This window comes from Trachinotus anak, unplaced genomic scaffold (genome assembly GCF_046630095.1).
Source record: "Trachinotus anak isolate AG129_WGS33_773 ecotype Australia unplaced genomic scaffold, CSIRO_AGI_Tana_v1 ptg000028l, whole genome shotgun sequence".
Lineage (NCBI taxonomy): Eukaryota > Metazoa > Chordata > Actinopteri > Carangiformes > Carangidae > Trachinotus > Trachinotus anak.
The window spans coordinates 10,711,620-10,734,821 of record NW_027273879.1 but is presented as its reverse complement, the minus strand read 5'-3'; the positions used below and the strand labels follow the sequence as shown (position 1 = coordinate 10,734,821).

Below are 23,202 nucleotides of genomic sequence, written 5' to 3'. Positions count from 1 at the left end.
CTGCAATCCTGTCTTCAAGGAGAGAGAGAGTGGATGGTTTGCATATTGCCCACACAGATGATGCTTGAAGATGCATATTCGCTGGCAGAGAGGCAATGCATACCACTGATCAAAAAGTTGTCAAAAGAGCTCTATCTTTCGTGCTAATGGATTCCTTCCTTTTCAGGAGACGCTTTCCCTCCCCCTATTAATGCCATTATTAAAGGATCCGAAGATGGAGCTGAAAACATTCCTCCTGCCCCTGCGTTTAGGCCTGTTAACTGCATTTCACCAAAGTGCTGAGGTAAATATTTTCACCACGAGAGTTTTCCCTCCATCTGTTTCCCTTTTAGGTTGAACAGGCTATTTTTTTTTTTTTTTTTTTTAAACTGTTGTAGAAACTGTAAAATGACTACATGGCTTCTTTAGAAATTTTAAATATGCCCTTGAAGCAAGGTCAAGACGACGTTTACACTTTGGACATATTTGGTTCTTAAATGGGAAATATGGACAGCACAAACCTAATCGTGCTTGAAGTTGTCTCCACAGATGTAGGTAGGGTACAACACAAGTCATCAGGGTGTTAAGCGTTGCTGTTGTGAGAAGAAAGTGTTTAAAGTCATTAATCAAAGCAAAGGGATTATCAATCAGCAGTCAACATTGCAGGCAGCACAATAAACTGTTTTGCAAAAGGGTCCTTAGTTATCCATGGCCTGCTTTCTGTCATTTGAGGTGCAGTGGTATATAATCTGGACTATAGACTGTATATTTATATATCAGCATGCCAGGGAACATTAGGAATAAACCTGGCTGTTACAAATGTCACAATTTCCATATGATCAAATTGATAATAGCTCAATAGATAAATTGACAGAAAATACTTTTAATAACAGTAACTGCATGCCTCACATTTTACATTACTAAATTATCAAAACTGTTAAATTGTTATAAAAGAGTTGAACTTACTCATTGCTACTCATATCCTACAAGGCCATAAGTGCAATGCCAACAATCAGCCATTACACATTTTGTCACTTTAACTGTGTTTTTTTCCCCCTTAAATTAACATCTCCAAACCCACAAAGCTGTTTATTCACAACATTTGGTTTCTTTTCACTTAAGAAATATAAATACTATTATATGGGTGTGCCATGACCTAGTTAAGACAAAGATGGATTCCAGGCAGAGGAAAAAAGGCTCAAAATGTCACAGGGTATTACATCCAGTACATTCTCTTCCTTCTTCTCAATCCTTTAAAAGGAGGAATCATAGTTTTATCATAGTCCGTGAGAGATGAGGAAATCAAGTGTAAGATCCCTTTTGGAACAAAGGAAACCCATATAGGCCATTGAGTCCTGTTTTTTAGGAAAATGGCTGCCGAGAGCGCTCGGCCCCCTCTCTCTGCTCTCTGTTGAAGGACTCCTGAACCGTGCCTCTAATAGCAGACAGCTCCTCTGCTGCTGCGCTCTGATTGGCCCGCCGAGCTGCCGCTGTTAACCAGCCAATTGCCCGAGCACTACACAACACCAGGCAATGTCAAACAAAACCCACTTTTACTCGACACTGTCCGGTTCGAAAAAAAAAAAAAATTAACTAAACTAAAAAATGAAAAATCCAAAATCTTAGGTTAAATGTTTAAAAAGCTCCGCAGTTGTTTGTTAAAAAAAAAAAAAAAAAAACGAGGATCGACACAAAGGATTGGGACTAGTTTGTTGGAGTGGATTAGACTAACGGAGAGAGATGTAGCTAACCGCCGCATTCCAACGGTTATTAACGGCGGTCTGTTTATTTCAGCTCCTCCATATCAAAAACCCCACTCATGCTCAGACCTCTCACATTAACAGATGTTGCAGTCAGCAAACAGCTTACCGACAGCGGAGCCGTTTTCAGATATTCGTGAACAGCTGCAGGTTTGTACACAAAAACCTGCGACCAGTCCATTTTTATTAGCCTTCAGTGGCAGTTAAGAAGATATTGCCCCCTGTGTCTCTACTGTGTTTGCCATTTGGGTAAATACAGCCGGCAGATTCAACACAAAAACGACCAGGAGGGTTAGCGACACACGCCTGTCACCACACTTGTGATATTTTACTATATAAACACGACTTTTCCGATTGAGTCTCGTAAAAGTATTTGGTTTTAAACAAGGCAACAACATCGCTAAATGACCAACGTAGAGAAATAAGTTTGCAACGAAAGTGCGGCTAGCATCGGAGGAGGGCAAGCCTAGCGGTGTATTGTGGGAGAGACAGGAGCCACAGACCAGAGGCACACAATATGTGTTGGCTCTCGCTGGAAAGGAGGCAGTATTCTTCAAGCTAAATCATGTAATGTAAGCGGCGAAAGGAAAGCGATTTCGTCTTTTCATCAGTTAGAGAAAAACCACTCGATCGGACGAACCATGTCCAAGCCAGGGGAGAGAAACAGATTGAACGAAGACCATGGCAGAAAGCAGAGTTCAAGTAAGCTTGTTCTTTTTTTCCTCTTTCTCCAGCCCTCCTAATGCCTGTTTTCCGTAACTGGGATATACGCTAGATCCCGTTTTCGCCCTCACTTGGGTTACCCCCACCACCAAAGTCATGCATTTGTGCCGTTCAGCTGTGTGTTTTTTAAGTGTTGGGGGCTGGTAACAGGACCGTGTTCAGCGCTGCCTCACGGTAGCTCTTCTCCCCTTGTCGCTGCCTGTCGTTTCAGGTTTGGCGAACGGCATGGACAGTCATCCCGTCTGCGGCTCGGCGGAGAAGCGGAGTCACCACTGGAGAAGTTACAAGTTGATTATCGACCCGGCGCTAAAGAAGGGATCACACAAACTGTATCGCTACGATGGACAGACTTTTAGCATGCCCGTAAGTGGACCGCCTTTTGACACGGCGGCACGGCTACAATAGTAACCGAGTAGCCGACCTCCATGATAGGTTACAATGTGGCTGTGTTGCCGTGGCCGGCCACAGGCATGCTCCAGCATCCGAGACGGCTTGTCGGAGGTGTTGGTTTTAATCAAACAACGCGTCCGGTTTGTGCAGGACTACTTTGCAACAAGTTAGTAGCGTGTGAAGTTGTGAATGGGATGGATAACAGCATGTCCCCCCCCCTCCTCCTCCCTCTTCCCCTACAGAACCCCGGGATACCACCGGTGGACATCGTCCGAGACCCGAGGATCGGCCGCCTTTGGACAAAGTACAAAGAGACGGACCTACCGGTGCCCAAATTTAAGGTATACCGTCTGACATACCTGGTGCCAGGTTTTTTTCCTTGTGGAAAAGGGGTGCTGTCAAAAGTTGCAGACACACCCCCCTCACTCATCCGTGTGACATCCAGTGGAAGTATGATTGTCGGAGGGCTGTTAAGCACCGCTCTGATGCATGCTTCACTTTTTTTTTTTTTTTTTACACTTTTAATTGTATTTTAACAAGATTTGTCCGGATTTGCATGCTCGTTGTAACTGCAGCCGACGCTGTCGATCTTATCTCAGCTGTCAGAAATGACCCCACACGGTGCACATTAACCCGAAAGCACTTAACGACTCGTCTCTTCCTTCTTCCAGATCGACGAGTGTTACATCGGCCCTGTGCCCCCGAAGGAGGTGACTTTCGCCCGGCTGAACGACAACATCAGAGAAGGGTTCCTCACGGACATGTGCAAAAAATTTGGCGAGATCGAGGAGGTCGAGATCCTGTATAATCCGAAGAACAAAAAGCACCTGGGGATTGCCAAAGTTGTTTTTGAGACCGTCAAAGCCGCCAAGGTGGCCGTGCAGTCGCTGCACAACACGTCTGTTATGGGAAACATCATCCACGTGGAGCTGGACCCAAAAGGTAAACAGTGATTCACTCGTTCAGGGAAGAGGACGCGGAACCTATATTTCCCCACGACCAAAGCCTGTCTCCTGCTGCAGGGGCACTAAGTGCATCCAGAGTGAAATGTTGACTTGTTGATAATGATGAGGAGGACTGTAGTCACGTGTGTAAATTTACGTGCGTTGCCTAGTAACGCAGGATAATTGAATATCATTGAATGTAAGTCTGCTCCCATGAGCCCGGAGCTGGGGGTGCTGTGTACTCCCACTGTGCCTCATTTCAGACCTGTAAACAAACACAAACCAATCTGTCACATCCCTCTCCCCCCTCACACCGTTTCTGTTCTGTCACTTTTGATAGAAGTTGCAGAATTTTAAGTTCGTTATGAACACATTATTAGGAATCAAAGTCTCTGCTGCTGATTTTGACTGACGCAAAAGAGCTATTTAATTTCCTCTTAAGCAAGTGTAAAATATTTACTGTTTTAACTGGCAACTGGCAACTTTCACCTGTGCGCATCTAATCAGAAAAATTAGCGACTGATTTTTTTAATTGCAGTGTGTACAGTTTCATTGCCCACATAAGTCCTTTTTTCTTGAACTGCTCCCACAAATTAATTTTTATTTCTATTAAGTGTCAATAAGGTGTTTCAATTAGTGTTTATAAAGAGTATAACTAGTGAGTGTTGCATTGTGTGTATAATATGTGTGCAAAGTTTATTAAGACATCTTTTGTTCATGTAATTATGGAATCTGTGTATCACAGACAATGTTTCCAATTACCATATGTGCTTAAACAATATTTATTGCATAACACAGTTCACAATTTATATTTAGGCAGGCATTAACAGTATTTTCAAAATAATGTTTACTCAGAGAGGAAACTTCTTAAATATAGGTTACCCATTTGCACATGTTTAGTTTTGTGTTCAGCTACCATTGAATAATCACTGTTATTATAATCATGCCAGATTAGTTTTAATAAAACCCACTGGCATTAAGCCAGCTTTATAAACTTGGCAGCAGATCCACTCATGCTTGCTGTTCTGCAGGTGAGAATCGCCTTAGGTACTTCCAGCTCCTGATGAATGGCAGCTACACTCCGAGGACCCTGCCTGTTGGTGGAGAGGAGGCCAGAGAAGTTTCCCCTCGCAGCCTGGCAGAGGCCTTACTGGTAAAAACCCTTCTGAATAATATTTTTAAAGTTTTTTTTTTTTTGTTCATAGTTGTGTTTTTTTTTTAAATCACCATCTATATACAGTGACAATGGGAGCTGGATAATAATACATTTTAGCACAGTCTCTACTGTTATTTTGCAGGGTCATTCTGGGGAACAGTTACATATAATTGTGAAGATGGGATTACTGAACTGTAGTGTTACTTTGCAGAAATGAACCAATTTGCTAATCTAAGATGACATACTGATCTGTAATCCATTTTATTGGTGCAGCAGGTGGAGGGAATTTTATCCAGACACTTCAGCCTGTAGATTGTAATCACAAAGCCAGTGAAATGTGCATCTTGGCCCTGTAGCATGAGGCTCCAGAACCATTAGTCATTTTGGGAAAATCGTCCCACTACTTTTCATGACTGCATTGTTATACAGTACCTTCCAAGTTGCAACCTAGAGACAATCTTAGTGTTGTTCTCAGTGTTTGTGATGGTAGAAGTTTGTCTTGCCACTGACATGTTTGTTTCTTCACAAACAGGATCCCATCCGCAGGTTGTCAGAGAGCAACATGTCAGCTGTGGGAGCAGCATTGCCACCCAGCAGCTCCACTACTCCTCTGTCCCTGGAGACAGGGTACTCCAGCCTAAGGCAAGACACACCCCAGTCCCAGGGAACCCCTCATACCCCACGTCAGACAAGTACGCCCTTTTCTCAAGACTCCAATTACTCCAGTCGGCAGTCCACGCCTGCATACCAGTCCAGCCGGCCTGAGAGCTCCGGAGGATACAAATCCCGGAGACACGAGAGTAAGTTCCAGGATGCGTACAACCGCAGACCGGAGAGGCCCCAGTACCGCAGCAACATGTACCGAAGTACAACGTCTGAACAGGCTCCCTTTAAACAGCACCAACTCACCCCACCTGAACCCCCACCTTCCACCCCCTCCTTCACTTACACAGCGCCTCCCCCTGCTACGCCCAACTTCAAGTCCGCCTTCTCACCCTACCAGGCTCCTTTGCCCCCTGCGTTCCCCCCATCAGAGCCAGCTTTCCATCACCCAGCCCAAAGGGAGGGTGAGTACCTCCGACCACCGCAGCCGCCTCTGGCAGCTGCCACTGACTTTTTGCCAGCTAAGGAGAGACCAGAAACTCCTCCGATCCCCGAGCCCCCACCGGAGCCCGTGCCCCAACCGACCACCCCTCCTCCTCAAACGCCAGAGCACTGCCCCTCACCTGGCTCCCCAACACTGGATCCAGAGCGCAATAGCCTGGATTCCCGCATTGAGATGCTCCTCAAAGAGAAACGGACAAAACTGCTGCCGTTCCTGGAGGAGCGAGACTCGGACAATGAGGTGCGAATGGAGGGAAGTCCGATTTCCTCCTCGTCCTCTCAGCTATCCCCAATTCCCCCTTACACAAGCGGCTCTCAAGGTGGGCAGCAAAATTCCCGTCCCTCCAGCACAGGCTTGGAGGATATCAGTCCAACCCCACTGCCAGACTCGGAAGATGAGGAGCCAATTCCTGGAACTGCCTCTCTGATCAAGAGAATCAGCTCTCCAGTCCACGAGAAGATGAGCAACAGTGACCTCAAGGATGGACATTTTCGGGGCCACACTCCCACTGATAAAATGGACACGGTAAGACAGATTTTTTTTTCTGATATTTTTATGAAAATAACTGCATATGTACATGAAAAATCGTAAGTGCATGGTTTCATGTGTGGGCTTTGTCACATTTTACTGGAAAGAGTATCCTGAGGTGCCAACTGTTAATTGTCTTGATTAGTTGATAGTAGCGTGGTGCTGATGTTTCTGCACAGCTGTGAATGACAGTTACACACAGGACACAGGAAGTGAGGTCTAGTTTCAGTGCAAGGTGGTAGTAGTAAACTTTCCCTTTTGTTTTGTTCTTTTTGTTCTGCGTTGTAAAGGAAACTCCGGTTTCACACCAAACCATGTGCAAAGAGAGCGCGTTCATTCTTTCAGTTAAATGCTGTTGTGTTGTTCATTTTTGTGCAAAGAAAGCGATCTTAAAACTAAGTAGTGTTTGTCCCAGGACTTCCTTTTACCAAATGAGTATTTGTTAGCACAATAGTTGCTGCATATGCAAATAAAAGATGTAAAGTTCTCCGAAATGAGTTATGAATGAAACGTTTTCAATGAATCACTTGCAGCCTTACAGATGCCATCACTTTCATGTGAGGCTCAGCTCCTTGTTTGTAGTCACAGTTACACCATTTGGCCTGTGATATTGTATTTCTACACTTTGTGCTGTGCTCTGAAAGGAGGAATAAGGGCTGTTCTGCTATTAGGGAATTGAACATTCTTGTTTCCTCTTTCTAACACTCACCGCACACGCTCACGCAGAGGAAAACACAGTTTGGCTGTTGGCCCCATTCAACACTGCACTTCCTGGTTTTGCTGATCCTGACAGTCAGGATTGGTCGCAGCCTCTCTGGTCTCACATTTCGAGTTATCACAAAGCAAACAGCGCAAACAGGTCATTTGGGTAACAACACCACTCCCATGCTGACTTAACTCTGCTTAGTTTCATTTCTGCAGCACTTGTGACAGAGGTCCTTTCATAATGTGAAAGAGAAGAGAATTTAATGCTGTTATGTTTCACAGCATAACTCTTGCATTCATATTTACCGCTATGGTTTTAGGAGTACAACAAACATCTTTTTTTGGAAACTTGCTGATCAACAATATGGGTCAGTTGTGTTTGTGCTCATGTGTATTCTAAGCTTTGAACTTAGATCAGCATTCAGATGTTTGTCACTCTTATTTTAGATGACTTGCTTGGTGACTAGCAATTTTTTTTACTGAGTGAAATGTGTTCAGAGCACAGAGTATCGAAAACTCATTCTTTAAAAAGATATTCCCTGACAGTTTTATTCAGACAAAGTTCTTGCATGGCTGCTTGTGTATAGACATAAACTCTAAACTCTGTTTATATTTCTCAAAGTAAAGTATCCAAAAAATTGCTTTGGTATTACTAAAACTCTGGTACTGTATCAGAAGTATTACTGAAAAAGGCCAAATTACACCCAGCTTTCTTTATCTTAATGTTAAAGTTAGAGGGGCAGATTTGACATAAGAATCTTTACTCAAGTTCCACTTCCTAGCTTTTACCAGAGCTTTTGAGCTCACCTCAGGGTTTTCACAGTTGGGTCGTGTTTGCTCAGTTGTCATGGAGAGGAAAATGATTATACTTGAGTAACTAGTGAAAAGGATAGGTGTTCACCTAGTAGTCCTGACAGCCTGTCCCCACTCTCACAGGGTCATCAGTCATCAGGAGAAGACATGGAAATCTCCGACGACGAGATGCCTGGGACTCCAATCACAAGTGGAGAATGTGGCAAGGGCATTGTCGTCAACTCTGCAGTGTCCCCGATGCAGACCATTTCCATCCCTCCCCCTGGCTTCCCACCTCTACCCCACCAAGCTGGCTTCCCGATCCCACATCATCACCTGCCCCCTCACTCTGCCGTCCCAGGACATCCTCCTCACCTGGCCGGTCATCCTGGAGTGCCTCCCCACATGCTGCCACCCATGGGTCCCTACCCTCCTAGCATGATGCCACTGATGCAAATGGAGCTAATGAACTGCTTATGGAGGGAACAGTGGAGCACGGTTCCCATGTCATTCCAGATGCAGCAGCAGATGCTGAGTCGCATTGCTCAGACTAGAGGGCCCTATCCCTATCCACATTTTATGGACAGTGGTGCATCGGGGCTGTTTGGAGGGCCGTACGCACCTCTGTCTATTGGCGCTGCACCCACGAGTGGCAGCGCAGGGGCACCAGGACAACAATGGCAGCATCCCAGTATACCAAAGTTCAACCCTACTGTTCCTCCTCCTGGATATGAGAGTAAAAAGGAGGATCCACACAAGGCCACTGTCGATGGCGTGCTGCTGGTCATCGTCAAAGAGCTGAAGGCCATCATGAAGAGGGACCTCAACCGTAAAATGGTGGAGGTGGTGGCTTTTAGAGCCTTTGATGACTGGTGGGATAAGAAGGAACGCTCAGCAAAGGTAAGTCTTTCAATTCACCTTTTAAGAAACAAATACAGTTTTAGCTTCAGCGACTGAGAGCTCATATCCACATGTGCTCAGAATGTGTGTGACACATACACTTATACTGACTTTCAAATTTTTATTAATGTAAATTAAATTGGCAAAAACAAATTAAGTCCATGTTGTACGAATTAATTATATCATAGACATTAGCTCCATTCACTCTGCACTACATAACAAATGCTCATTATAAACATCCATTCACAGATGAATAACATGATGCTTTTTGCAGATAATTAAAAAAGAATGAATGCCTCTTGTCTCCAACCTACTTCCACAAGAGATTTGCATTATTAGTTGATATAATTCTGACAAGTGCCATAATAAACTTGTTTGATGATTCTTGTTGAATTGTTAAAAATGTTTTGATAATAATTGTGATGAATAAAAATGACTTTAATTAAAAGGTTGATGATGTGTACATATTTTACAGTAATACTGATTGTGGATTACTGCTATGCTGCTTGTTGTGCTTAATAGTTTAATCAAATACTTTTTTTGTTTTTGGACTGTTGATCAGATAAACAAGCAAGGTGAAGATGCTCCCTTGGGCTTTTAGAACTTGCAATGTGCCTTTTTTTTTCAAACTTTTCAGGCATTTTATAAACTAAATAGTAAATTGACTGATTAAACGGTCATGATAATAATAGTTACCAAGCAGTTAAAGTCATGTTGTTTTTCCCAGGCATCTTTAACTCCAGTGAAGGGTGCAGAGGGGAAAGAAGAGGAGAGACCCAAACCCAAAGAGACAATGGGTTCAAGTCTGCTGGAGAACTGGAACAAGGGCGAGGGACTGGGCTATGAGGGAATGGGCCTGGGAATCAGTTTACGAGGAGCCATCCGCCTGCCCTCCTTCAAGGTATGCCTTGAACTTTGTATTTGAGGGATCATGGATGAGAAAGGAGTCTCCTTATTCTCAACCACTTGCTCTGCCTGTTGGTCTAATGGTTGTATGTTGTGCTCAGGTGAAAAGGAAGGACCCACCTGAGGCCGCAGCAGCGGGTGACAACAAACGAGCCCGACCCTCCACTCCAGTGGATGATGAGCTGGAGGATGAAGGTACACCTCTACTATCAATCCAGGGAAACAAGTACTCTACATGTGCAATTCCCTCTTTTCTTTCCGGTGCTAATTTATCTCGTGGTTCTTTTCTGTCAGACCGGGATCGAGACCCAGCTGAGCTCCCCTCGGACGATTCCAAAATGGACGGTGACAGCATGTCTGCAAAGCGACGGCACTCGCGGCCACTTGAACTGGACAGTGAGGGAGAGGAGGAGCTGGACACCTCAGGGAAGGAAGAGGAGTCTCTGTCTGACAGGGAGGAACCTGATGAAACAGGGGCTACAGACAGGCTGTCATCAGGCAAAGTAAGCTTTCTCAAAGATGACTGCTAATTGAATGTACTGATTGATCATGGATTTTGTGTACATTTCTAAGATATATCTGATCACCTCTTAGGGGAGTGGCGATGAGGAGAGCGATGATGAAGACGAGGGAGACTCATCCAGTGAGAGCGCTTCCTCAGATTCGTCTGATGAAGGTACTTTAAATATCTGTTGACAACAGCAGGCTCTTTTCATGAAGTGTCTTTCCTGTAATTTATAATTTCTTTGCCCCAATTCTCGCAGAAGCCGAGAGTTCAGCTTCGTCCAAGGCCAGCTCAGACTCCTCCGCAGAAAGCTCAGACTCCTCCGAGTACGAGTTAAGCTCGGAAGAGGATGGCGATGAGGAAAAAGGGGAGACGGCGGCAGAAGATGCGGAGGATGAAAGCAAAGAGGCCGAGACATCCTCATCCTCTTCATCCTCACCATCTTCATCTTCTGATGAAGAGGAGGGGGAGGCAGAAGCCAAGCCACCGAGCCCTCCCGCAGAACCAGTCCTAGAGGATAAGGTGGACAAAAGGAGCAAGGAGGAGCTGAGCAGCAAGCCCAAACGCAGACCTCCAAGTCCCGAGGAGGAGGTAATGGACCTGAAGCCGCCATCGCCTAAAGGCATCCCAGGTGAGTGTCTGCTGCTCATTCTCTTCTGATCGTGCCAAACATTTCAACAAAGGTATTTATCATTTTAAAGTATTGATATCAAGTTTAATTCTCTTTTCTTGCCTTGTAGTCAAAGAGCGAGACATCAGAGACAGCACCATTCCTGCAGTGAAGTGTGAACCTCAGGAGCATGTAGCAAACATTCGGCCACCCACGCCCACAGGTGCCCTGCCCGACAGTGACCAGGAGTCAAAAGCCAAAGGTAAAACAGAGCCTGGGGATGTAGCCTTCACCCTTGGTCGATTAGCCCCACCCCCCTTAGATTCAAACACACCTGTCCCCAAATCCGTCTCCACATCTTTAATGCACCTCCCTCTCCCTCCGCACCCGGCCATAGAAGGTCGTTCCCTCCTTCATCCACCCCCTGGTCCCCTACCTGACCTCCCACAGCGGCCCCGGCTCCCCACAGATGAGGATATCCCCCGCACGCCAGGCAGGGACCTGATGGAGCGTGCCCGGAGTCTGGGCAAGTCTCAGAGCACCGACACGGTGCCCATCACACCTGGAAGCGATGCCCCGCTTACGGGCAGTAGCCTGTTGCTTAGCTCCCCTCACATCCCTGGTAGCCCCTTTTCCTACCCTGCTCAGTCCCCTGTCCTCAGTGCTGGAGTCCCCCGCACTCCAGGAAGAGACTTAACCTTCACCCCTGTCTTCCCTGACCCCACAGCACTAACGCTTCATAGGAAAGTATCCTCTGAGAGCCTGGACGACAGGCCTGTTTTTAAGGAGCCACCTATTAGTGTACTTCCTAACCAAGCCCTGTCAGCTGGCACAGAGCACTCTGCCAGTGTCCCTGAAGATATGCCTGCTGGTCTCATTGTAGACGTCCCTCTGCCATCAGACACTGCCCCATCAAAGAGGAAACCTGGTCGACCCAAAGGCAAAAAGATCTCAGCTTCCTCTGTGGCTGATGAGTCTTTGGAGCTCTCATCAGAGTCCACCCCTCTGCCACACGACGCACATCTCGGAGATCTAACCATGCAAACGATGTCCACCAAGTCTCCTGACCACCCGAGCCTGGACTTCAGGGAAGGAGGGGTGGAGCCTCAGACGGTCTTGCCTAGTGAAGACGGCTTCCTATCCTACGATGATGATGCTCCTGTGGCCACGAAGCCTGCACGGAGGACGCGGCGAGGTTGGGAAGAGCTGCTGCTGGTCAGCCTGTCCCCCGTCACCACACCTCCTCTGCCGTACTTCACCCCACGCTCCGAGTTTGAGGAGATGACCATCCTGTATGATATCTGGAATGAGGGCATAGATGAGGAGGACATTCGGCTCCTGCAGATCACTTACGACAAAATGCTCCAGCAGGATAACGGCAATGACTGGCTCAACGACACGCTCTGGGTCAACCATCCTCATATCCTTTACTGCTTGACTCTCGTCAAATATTGTTAACAGTAATATTAACCTTTATGTATTTGTCACTTTTTAAAACAAAGCACCCCACAAAAGGGAGAGATAAAAGACCAGTTCAGTTAAATACCACAAAAAAACACAGTAAATGTTATTATTATTGTGTTTTTTTTGTAGTTGTTTTGTGCTGTGTATCAAATAGCAGCTCCCTCTGGTGGTGAAACTGAGGAACTCTTTGGCTGGAATGAAGTAGCTCTCTGTTTGTTGAGTGTTGCGGTTTCCAGAACCTTTTCAGTTTCTTCCTTGACTTCCCTGCACCTACCAACATCCCTGGAGTCAAGAAAAAGAGGAGAGATGACGGCATGAGGGATCACATGACCGGCTGTGCCAGAAGCGAGGGATACTACAAGATCGACAAGAAGGACAAGATCAAGTACCTTCAGAGCACACGGCTGCAGTCAGAGGAGCCGCCGGTCGACACACAGGTGGGCAGGAGATGACAAACTGTGATGCTTGAGTTGCCCGTTTGGTGCGCACGTAAAAACATCAGAGGCATGCTACATGCTAACCTGCTGCGGGTACGCAGATCTAACCCCATGTTCTCTTTGCAGGGTATGAGTATTCCTGCACAGGTCCACGCCTCTACCAGAGCTGGCTCGGAGCGGCGGTCGGAGCAGCGGCGTTTGCTGTCCTCTTTTGCATGTGACAGTGACCTGCTCAAGTTCAACCAGCTGAAGGTAAACAAAACCAAACAGAACTTTGGTCTGACGCGCTGTTTGGTTCACCCTGACTTTTATATAAAAAGAGAACAGTAAACAAGAACATTAGGCAGGCAAGCACAACAAACACACAGCTGCTAATACGGGATGCCGATGCAGAGGTTGGAATTATCGTCATCATTGTTAACAGAAAGTCAATTGCAAGATTTCATATCAGCAAATAACTTCACTTCATGATGTCATCAACTTTCCTCCCGTTTTCTCTTTCAGTTCCGTAAGAAGAAGATCAGATTCTGCAAGTCGCACATCCACGACTGGGGTCTGTTTGCTATGGAGCCCATTGCTGCTGATGAAATGGTGATCGAGTATGTGGGACAGAACATCAGACAGGTGAGAGGCAGAACACTGGTTCGTTATGGAGCGGGTTTTCACTGAGTATGTAAACGGTTGTTAGATTTTTTCCAAATCAATCAAGATGCTTGCATTCATCTGACTCTGTGTCATAGTAAGCTAAAATATAGATCTATTGCACAATTGCTTTTTTCAGGTTAATTAGGCCTATTTGTAAATTAAGTATTTGATTTGGTTAATTGCATTCAAGGTTTTTGAAGATGTATCTATGTATCTCTAATTTATATCAGCTTTGGGTTTGCCTAGAAAATGTCTCTCAAAAAATGCATTTATTAAAATTCTGAAGGTATAAAAAAATATGAGAGTTCATTACAGAACAGTAACACAAGTATCCAGTGAAATCTGAAGGTTTGGGTTGGACCAGCAGTAACTATGGACTTACAGCAGCCTCACAACCAATAAATGAAACACAAGAAAATTTAAAGAAAAATGAAACTCCTTAGCTTTCACTTATCAAAGCTGTATGTTTCACTTTAAAGCTGTCAAACATCCAACAAGTGACAATCTTCATTTGCAGGTGATTGCGGACATGCGGGAGAAGCGCTACGAGGAGGAGGGCATCGGCAGCAGCTACATGTTCCGTGTTGACCACGACACCATCATAGACGCTACGAAGTGTGGCAACTTCGCCCGTTTTATCAACCACAGCTGCAATGTAAGGCAACATGGTGTCTCTTTGTAAAAGCTTCTTGACCAGTGCTGGAAAGTAACTAAGTACATTTACTCAAGTGCTGTATCTAAGTACAGTTTTGAGATACATGTACTTGAGTATTTCCATTTTCCATTTACTTTGCAATTCTACTCCACTACATTTTAGAGGGGAATATTGCTCTGTCTACTTCACCACATTAATCTCACACCTGTCATTTCTGGTACTTGGTGATTACTTTTCAGACTAAACATGTGCAGCTTTTCCAAGAGATGTACCTCTCATGAAGTCATTTTACGCTGAGATTTCCTTTTTTTTTTCTTGTAAAAAGTGAAACAACATCTAGTAGGAACATTTCAACCTGCAAATGAACTCAGTTAAAAAATTCGAGTGCAGCAACCTTCCTTATTTGTCTTGTTTGAAGATACAGATTGTCATTTAAAGTAGTTTTTTAGAAATTTACATAAAAAACTGGTTGAAATATTTTTACAAAATAAGGTTTTTAGGACTCTTAGGCAGACTTGTCTTTTTGCAGGTTTTTGCAAATTAGACATTTCAACCCAACATTTCACAAAGTGTTTAAAATTGCTGCAAGCAATAACAACCAAAATGCTGCCTCCATGATAAAAGCCTATAAAAGTTTGAAGGGGTTCGGTCTTCATAATGAGTACTTATACCCTTTGAATTCAGGACTGTTAAGTGTAACTTAAGGAAATGATCTGTATGTTTCTAGTAACCCTTAACAACAATTAAGCAATTTGTTGGTCTTGTCTTTCAGCCTAACTGTTATGCGAAGGTCATCACAGTTGAGTCTCAAAAGAAGATCGTGATCTACTCCAGGCAGCCCATCAACGTCAACGAGGAGATCACGTACGACTACAAGTTCCCCATCGAGGACGAGAAGATCCCCTGTTTGTGTGGGGCGGAGAACTGTAGAGGAACGCTGAATTAACATCCAGTCACAGTCAGGAGAATCTCCTACAGGGCGAAACAAAAAAGAACTTTCCCCTAAATTTTTCTTCAAGGTTCCCAGACACAGACAGACTCAACGCCAACGCCCCAGACGAGGAGGAACTGAAGAAGGGAAGGGTTTATTTGGGGGCGAGGAGAAGAAACCTGCAAGTCGTCTGGACAGAGTTTCGACTACCTGTATGGCACTCTTCACATATTTAACTCTAGATTGTTTACGATTTATGGTGCTCTTGAAATGAAAAATGCATAGTTTTTTATGTATGCCAGTGACCCAGAATTTACAAAACACTTGACTTGCTGGTGCAGCGTTTCCTCCTCTCCTCTCAACGTTGGACAGTATTTCAGCATGGCTCCTTCCACAAAGAGTCCTGGTTTGTACAGTTTTACACCTTTTTTTTTTTTTTTTTTTTTTTCCTCTCTCATTTGTCTCATAAGCTTTACCTACACCACAACACAGTAAAACACACAACACAAACTCACATGATCAGCTGCTTACTAACACTGTTGAGACGCACAAACCCACCAGGAAAACACCTCTCTGTGGGAGAAGACGTGGTCGCCACCTGAGCAGATGGCAGATGTGTCTATTCAGCATCAGGCGGGAGGACGGCAGAGCGTCACGGCCCGCCACGGACTGAAACCCTGCTTTCTCGCTCCTACCTCCTCTGCACCAGTTTTCTTGGAAATGAAACAAACTGATGAAAAAAAAAAAAAAAAAAAAATTCAAGCAACAAAAAATGGTTAAATCCTGCCACAAAATCTGGAAATTTTGGAAATCACACCTGCTTTCACCAGCCAATGATGGAACGTGCTGCTTCCTATTAGTTTATGCAAAAGTTAAAAGATGACGTGCAAAATTTGTATTAATGATATTCCAGTGTTTTCCAGTTTTGTTTAGGTAGTTTTCTTCTTGCTTGTTTCCTTCAAAGACACTATATTTGTGAGTGTGTGTGTGTGTGTGTGTGTGTGTGTGTGTGTGTGTGTCAGAGAGAGAGAGAGAGAGAGAGAGGGAGCGTGAGAATGTGAGTGTGTCAGGCTTCTGATTTGGAGTATTTATCATCCTATCTTAGCATGTGTGAATGTGAACGTGCATGTGAACGTGAGTGTGAGTGCACTGCCCCCTGTAGGCCACAGCGCTAAAAGCCGACCAATCATGCAGAGTAAGAAAATGAAAATTGAATCAGCTCCTGTCTGCATCCACTGAGCACCATCTGATAATACTTGCTAAACTAACTTTTCAGCTTTGGAAGAAAGATTTATTTCTCATTTGAAGTGCCATATGAATGTGTAACTGTCTGTGTTAAACCTGAGCAGACGGGTGACAGGTATAAAAGTCAGTCTTTTGTTGTTTTTTTTATTTTTTATTTTATTTTCCCCAGAGCTGTCACCTGCTGCCGTGGCAACATGCATGTGCAAAGAGTCGCTGCCTATTTTTTTCACCAGCGTGGGTGTTTGATGGTGATGATGATGTTTTGGCTTCCTTCGTCTGTACCTGAGGTCTCATGTCTGCGTGTGCTCTTTGATTCCTCTTCAGCTGCCACACGTATTACTCTACCAGTGTTCAATGTTTCCTGTGAGACAGAAGTGTTTCGACGACCCCACAGACCTCCTCATCGTAGTCCACAAAGGTCGTTGTTTCTTTATAAACTCATTAAGATTTAAAAAAAAAAAAAAAAAAAAAAAAAAAATTGTGAATGCACTTGAGGCTTGCACTTCTGCTTTATGCCCTCTTAAATCTTCAATCAGCCTGCCCCACGCCCTCAAGACCAAGTCAGTCATTGCTTTTCATTCAGTTGGATTGATTTTGGAGATTTCCCTTTTCTTTTTTTTTTTCACCAGTGATGTTTATATTGTATATGATTACTTGTACAGAAGAGCTTTTTTATCTTCACAGGGGTAACACTTTTAAGATGCATCTTTCTCCTTTTTTTTTAACAGAAGACTGAGTATTTAAAACTATTTTCAGGGATCTGTAAAAGGAATCTGAGGGTTTAAAAGGTTGTTTATTTAAAGAAAAGGTCCACTGTGTCCAGGAAAAGTCTCCACCTCCCTTTTTGAAAGATTGTTTCTTGTAGAAACGTCTTCATTTTCTGCCCATTTGCTTTATAATCCTAAAATGTGTAAATACTGTAACTGTGAATACTATATAAATATATATATTTTTGGTCCCTGGGATTTGCTACATGAATACAGCTCAGAGGTCTATGTAACATATGAGGTGAGCAGTGAGCTGGTAGCAGGAAATTCAGCTTGTGTCAAGCTTTGTTTTTTTATTTTCTGTTGTAAATTCTATGAAAAGTTGTTTGCGGTGTGGAGAAAAAAAAAAAGGTGCAGAATTGGCATGAGAAGAGGATTGAAGCATCAGCCCATTTCTCATGTCTATTTATTACACAACAAATGTATGAAAAAGGAAAAAAATGGAAATAAAGCAATTTTGCATACATCCATAAACAGTGGTGGTTTTTTTTTCACGAAGCATCGATTCATTAAGATTGACTGACATAAACCTGCGCAGTCCGACTGATGCTGGATTTTCATGAATGAAAACAGCAGGCAACAGCTGACCAAACAATGACTCTGTGTCAGGCTGGTTTGATCGAGGACCAGGTCATGTGATTCACTCCCCTCTGACAAACACACACACATTCAGGATGTTTCACACCACAAATAAGAATGAGAATACACACATTGGTGTATGAGAGGTCAAGCAAGAAATGTCCAGTAAGGAGATTTGACTTCTGTAATGTAATCCAAGAATGAGGAGTCTTCCTCACAACCGGACTCACTTGATTTTTTGAGCTATTTTTTTGTGTTTTGTGTTTTTAGTGTGGAGTTTGTTTGTTGTTTTTTTTTTTTGGGGGGGGGGGGGGGGGGGGGGGGGGGGGGGGGGGGATTGGGGGGGGGGGGGGGGGGGGGGATTGGGGGGGGGGGGGATTGGGGGGGGGGCAAGTCCAAGCCAAGTCTTAAGTCTATTCACAAAATAAGTCAAGGTGCAGGTAAGTGGAAATGGTAGCTTTAAAGTGAGAGAGTTAAGAGGAGCAGGCCTGTGAGTGAGTCTAGATCCCTAGACCCTGGAGAAATCAGGGTCTGGGTGGAAAGAAAGACGAAATCAGCACTGGGGTGCCCTTCAACATGTTCACATCCTTTCATTGCGAAGGTCTGGTGACTGAAATGTGTGGATGTGCAAGGCCCACCTGTGGCTGCCTTCTTTATTTTTTATGTTCTCAGATTTTATTAGTCAAAAGCTGAGGCTGTCTTCCAGGAGTCTGACTCGGGGCTAAGGTCTCACTCACCAGTTCCTCCTCTGGTTGAAGCTGTGTTAGTCATTGTGAATTCACTGTTGTGTTTGGTTGCAGTAAAACTCTGCAGCCTGACATCACATTCACACACAGAGAGAAAAGGCTTACAATGTGCTCTCTCTCGCTCTCTCTTTCTGTGTGTGTGTGTGTGTGCGCCACCCCAAGGCCGTGACAGGAGGAGGATGGTGTGACCACAAGCAGAGAGGATGGGATGGGAGAGTGTGCTTAGACAGCATGGGTGCCCAATTCACACTCGTCTCCATCTGCTGAGTGATATCGAACGCACCAACAGAAGAGCACACAGCTCCACACCGAGTGATCTGATTGGTCAGACGTTATCACTCCAACTGTGCTCACTTGTCTTTCCAAATCCTTTTCTAAGCACAGATCTGCTTTTTTTTTATAATTTCATATTGTCATGATGCCATGTTTTTGTCACAGCACTTCTGCTGTCAAATTCAAGTTAACTACTTCAACTTAGGATTCCTCTGTTGGTTGATGTCACAAACTGTAACATGAAAAATTCGAGTGATTAGTTTTATTAGATTTATGTAGTTATATTTATTATTTTATTGTACTATTATTATTATCATTATTATTATTTCTTATTTATTTAATTATTTTGTCTTTTATTTTATTCTATTTTATTTATTATTTCATTATTTCTATCATGATTATTTTTTTTTATTTATTAGATTTATGTAAATTTACTACAGATATAGATTACATCTGTGACTCATCATAAATATGATTTTGTTTAACTGTTCACACAGATTTTCCATTCAACACCTGTGTGAGTCTGCAGGGTTGTGTTATTTAAACATTTCATGTTAATGCTGCCACGCTGCAGCCACAGATTTATAACTCACTCAAGCTTTTTTGCATAATTGTCACGGCCTCACAGAACTGGACACAAGGTAGAGAGACAAAGGAGAATTTATATAACTATTCAAAAACAACAGCGAATAGCACACAGAATAGTGTATGTTTAATGTGTGAATATAGGACATTTTATAACAGTACTCAGTAAAAAGAAAAGTACAATTGTGAAATCTAACACTTTAATTAATAACATTTAACTGGCAGTAAATGTTTGAGATTTTTTTCATGCAGGTGTTTTGCTGTCATTCAGAGTAGCACATTTGCATACGTGGGGCAGCTTCTCTGCACGATGCTAGTTTACATTGATGCTGGTGGGTCCTGGCACATGTGCAAAATAAATACACACAGAAAAGTTTGCATGTTGGATGCACTTTATTACACCACTCTTTAATTTAGGTCCAATCTTAATGGACTCTGTGTTCTCCAATAGTTTAGATTTGACTTGGAAAAGCGCAGGTGTTACTAATGGTGGCTCTGTTCCATCAGGGAACCAACATGCAAAATAACAGGACCCTTCCGCCCTTATTAATATTGTTATTACGCCTGTGGTTTTCCTATCAGGACACATCCAAAATGTCTACCATGAGAAGGAATATTTGTTTGTAGGAATATTTCTGAAGCAATGTAAACACACCAGGCTCATGTGCAGGCTTGTCTGGGGGTCACAGCTGTGCAGATATTCAGTACCTCTCCTCCTGACATTACCAGACATTACAAGATGAGTTGCTGCCTCCGCATACCGTGTTTGTTTTCAACCAAAAGCCACTAAAACAGACGATATTCATGACGAACACTTGCTTTTTATGTCTTCCCCTCTGCTTTTAGCCACACTAGCAGCGTGGCTAAAAACACAAGCAATACAAAAAGACCTTTTCATCTGGCACCATCATCAAGTCAAAATTTTATTTTGTCCACTACTTAATGTTATGTTTAAATACTTGTAAAATGCACGATATTCCCGTCAACTTCAGCTGCACTCCATGTTTATTGCTAATTAACAAATATCAGCATGCTAATATGCTAAACTAAAAAAAGTGAACAAGCGGCAACATATTAGCATGATAACATTAGCATTTAGCCTGCAAGCACAGCTATATCCTCTTGTTTTCAAGTTTTGACTAAATTTACTTTTGTCTTAAACTATCATCAGGCTTTCATTTGAATATTTGTCCAGCTGCAATCACAAACCCAAAGTCTAATGCGAACTACTGAAAACTACCTTATATGTTGGGATTGTACCTTTTCAAGAACAGCCAGGCGCTTGTACAATGCTGAAGGCCTACGGTCGTAAACGCACACATGCTGCCACTGCTCCATTCACCACTGTTAGTAATGCACTGCTGGAGTTACATATTCCTGCAGAGACAGCGGGGCACAATCATGAAAAAAAATTGGCAACACTTCAACATATTACAGTACTCTTCTTCACAGTTTGTTTTATTTTATTTTTTTTATGTCTATTAGTTGCTGGAGCATCTCTACAGATGTGACAACTCTACAAAATACCTCAGGTTCAAATCAGAAACTCTGACCACAGGAAAAAAAAAACACAAATGAATCTTTGTTTGGCCTCGTTGTGTTTCATGTTTCACGATTTGGACTTGACACAGCGCTAGAGGCCACAGATGAAGCCTCCCAGTAAAATGATTGGAAGCAGCTGCACTGACACAGCTAACCTGAGGGGATGACTGGCCATCCCCCTGAGGAGTCTGGCGTCTTTGGATGCGGAGACGATGCGACTGAAGGTAGGGTGGATGTGCCTGAAGTTGTTCTGCAGAGGTGTCACCTGCTCTGCATCCTCCTCCGTGGAGAAGATCTGTGAGGTAAACTGAGCCAACTGTGGGGAAAATGTAAAAGTAATGTTCATTTGCAAGACCGAGGAAGCTATTCGGATAAGTATAGTTAGAAATGACTTTAGAGACATACTTGAGACCATGAGATGTAGACGGGGACTTCATACAGAGTCCATACAACCACTTGAGAACAAGGAGGGGTGGTGAGGCTGCCATAATAGCGGTAATACTGACTCATGTTGTGCTTAGGCAGAAGGCTCATCAGTGGAAATGGCTTGATTTTAGTAGTTTGGCCTTGGGAAGGATACGCAGCAGTAATTAGAACAGTTACAAACTCAAACAGCGAGGAAAAGTGAATTTTTGTGTGTTTCCTCAAACCTTTGTAAGCTACAGAGGACAGTTTTTGTGATACGTGTCCAAAGTGCACATTGTCTGCATAAACAACCTGCATGGAAGGACAAAATCAGGATGTATTTATATGAAAATAATTACAAATGTGTGAATATGTAAAACAAATCTGACAAACTGACATCAATGAAGAAACCAAGGACGGCAAGTCCTGTTGGATCATCCGAGGCGGCTGTCAGATTCGGATAGATGGACTTAATGTTGACTATGTGCATCTGGAAATAAACAAAAAAAAAAAAACAAAAACACAGAGACGTCAAGGGCACTGCAGCAGTCCGCTACACTGCGGGGTTGTGACAGTGTGGAGCTGTCTACTGACCATACTGTACCTCCATTGGGTATCTGCGTCTGTCCACTGTGTGCTCTGAGCCATTGGTGGCTGGGCCCCCCCAGTGGAAGTGCACCTGGATGGTGTGATACACATCTGGAAGACCTCCACCGCTCACTGCCATGCCACTGCCAACCTGCAGCACGACTGTGAGCAACCACAAAGAAGTAAGCACCCACACAAATGCAGAAGAGAGACAATAACACACGTTCAGGGCAGAATCTGCAGCATATTCACCAGAGTGTCCGTTGTTTTCAAGCGTCCAGTGGCCTGTTTGGATCACATCGAAGCCTTCCAGATGTAAAGACCCCAGAGAGTCATTTCTGGTCATCTGGTGGTCGAAGTTGATGGGAGAGTGGTGCTCTTCAAGTAAGGGGTGACATGATGGGAATGTGTCCCCCCATGAATAAGGATCTGAGGATGGAAGACGAACCACAGGAGCACCAAATGCTCGAATGAAAGACATTTCTAACTTTTGGTTGTTTCTTGGGGAATACTCGATAGTTTAACCTCTTGAGGCCTCTAGCAGTTATTCAAATGACTCAAACTGAGAGGTTTAGATGAGAAAATCACTCTTTTGATCTACTCACGACTCGTCAAACCTCTGTCAATGGGACACTGTTTCATTTTATTGGCTTAAAAAACAAAGTAAGCTCAGTTAGTTTAAAAATAATGACGGAAACATCTTTAATTGTATAGGATAATGGTTCATTTCAGTTGCATAATGTCTCCCATTGCCAAGTTAATTATTCACCAACAAGTGGGCACATAGTGTTAGTATTTATGTTACAATGGCCATTTTAATGAGACACCACACTCTTTAAGTTGCTGTCTGTGTTTTCAAATGAAGAATGAGTTCATATGTTACTTACCACAATGTGGCTCATTGTAACAGTAGTCTTCTGGAATATAAACAGTAAAAGGACAACAAATATAACATTTCATATTCAATTTCATTAGCTTGAATTTAATAGAAATGATATATATATATATATATATATATATATATATATATATATATATATATATATATAATATAGTTGTTGTCGTGTGAGACAAAAGCAGGACCCTCACCTGAATCACCGTATGAAATAATAATCATGAAGAGAGCAGCAGTCCAAATCATTGTAGGATCCCGCGGCCCGATGAAGCAGACAGGTGTCAGTATGTGAGGTAGACTGAAAACCAGCGCGGATGTCCTGCTTAAATAGGAACGGAGGTGAAGGCTGAGTTTTATTTTCTCCTGGTCTGATCAGTGAACTGTGTCATTACCAGTCTGGTGGTCTTTACTGATCAACAGGCTCATTGATGCAAAGACAGCT

General features: G+C 43.5%; 2 protein-coding genes across 6 annotated transcripts; one reads left to right on the top strand and one right to left on the bottom strand.

Annotated features, from left to right (window-relative positions):
- The first annotated feature begins 166 nt into the window (after nt 1–166).
- On the top strand, nt 167–17,613 carry setd1ba (SET domain containing 1B, histone lysine methyltransferase a). 5 transcript variants are annotated; one of them, XM_071465171.1, is made up of 19 exons: nt 1,969–2,441; nt 2,674–2,825; nt 3,095–3,193; nt 3,524–3,794; nt 4,828–4,949; nt 5,485–6,582; nt 8,227–8,982; nt 9,710–9,883; nt 9,990–10,083; nt 10,183–10,391; nt 10,483–10,564; nt 10,653–11,024; nt 11,134–11,265; nt 11,905–12,423; nt 12,738–12,904; nt 13,031–13,156; nt 13,409–13,528; nt 14,067–14,204; nt 14,977–17,613. In XM_071465171.1, the coding sequence occupies exons 1-19, from the start codon at nt 2,381–2,383 to the stop codon at nt 15,148–15,150; spliced, it is 4,866 nt and encodes a 1,621-aa protein (XP_071321272.1). In that variant the 5' UTR covers nt 1,969–2,380; the 3' UTR covers nt 15,151–17,613. The 5 variants fall into 5 exon arrangements, with proteins under 5 accessions (XP_071321270.1, XP_071321269.1, XP_071321272.1 ...); XM_071465170.1 differs by having other exon boundaries at nt 11,401–12,423; XM_071465169.1 differs by lacking the exon at nt 1,969–2,441 and adding an exon at nt 167–283 and having other exon boundaries at nt 11,134–12,423.
- Nucleotides 17,614–20,761: 3,148 nt separating this feature from the next.
- car15 (carbonic anhydrase 15) lies at nt 20,762–23,164 on the bottom strand. Its single transcript, XM_071466139.1, has 8 exons — nt 22,955–23,164; nt 22,753–22,782; nt 22,118–22,294; nt 21,882–22,027; nt 21,675–21,767; nt 21,523–21,589; nt 21,278–21,438; nt 20,762–21,188 (listed from the first exon to the last, which is right to left on the bottom strand). Exons 1-8 carry the CDS (start codon nt 23,004–23,006, stop codon nt 20,964–20,966), a joined length of 951 nt encoding a protein of 316 aa, XP_071322240.1. The 5' UTR covers nt 23,007–23,164; the 3' UTR covers nt 20,762–20,963.
- Between the last annotated feature and the right edge of the window lie 38 nt (nt 23,165–23,202).

Coding starts and splice junctions, on each gene's coding strand:
- car15 (XM_071466139.1), bottom strand. CDS start 23,006: ATGATTTGGACTGCTGCTCTCTTCATGATTATTATTTCATACGGTGAT. Junction 21,590..21,674: donor TCCTTGGTTTCTTCATTGAT/GTCAGTTTGTCA, acceptor CCTTCCATGCAG/GTTGTTTATGCAGACAATGT. Junction 21,439..21,522: donor GTCCTCTGTAGCTTACAAAG/GTTTGAGGAAAC, acceptor ATCCTTCCCAAG/GCCAAACTACTAAAATCAAG.
- setd1ba (XM_071465167.1), top strand. CDS start 2,381: ATGTCCAAGCCAGGGGAGAGAAACAGATTGAACGAAGACCATGGCAGA. Junction 3,795..4,827: donor CGTGGAGCTGGACCCAAAAG/GTAAACAGTGAT, acceptor GCTGTTCTGCAG/GTGAGAATCGCCTTAGGTAC. Junction 8,983..9,709: donor AGAAGGAACGCTCAGCAAAG/GTAAGTCTTTCA, acceptor TGTTTTTCCCAG/GCATCTTTAACTCCAGTGAA.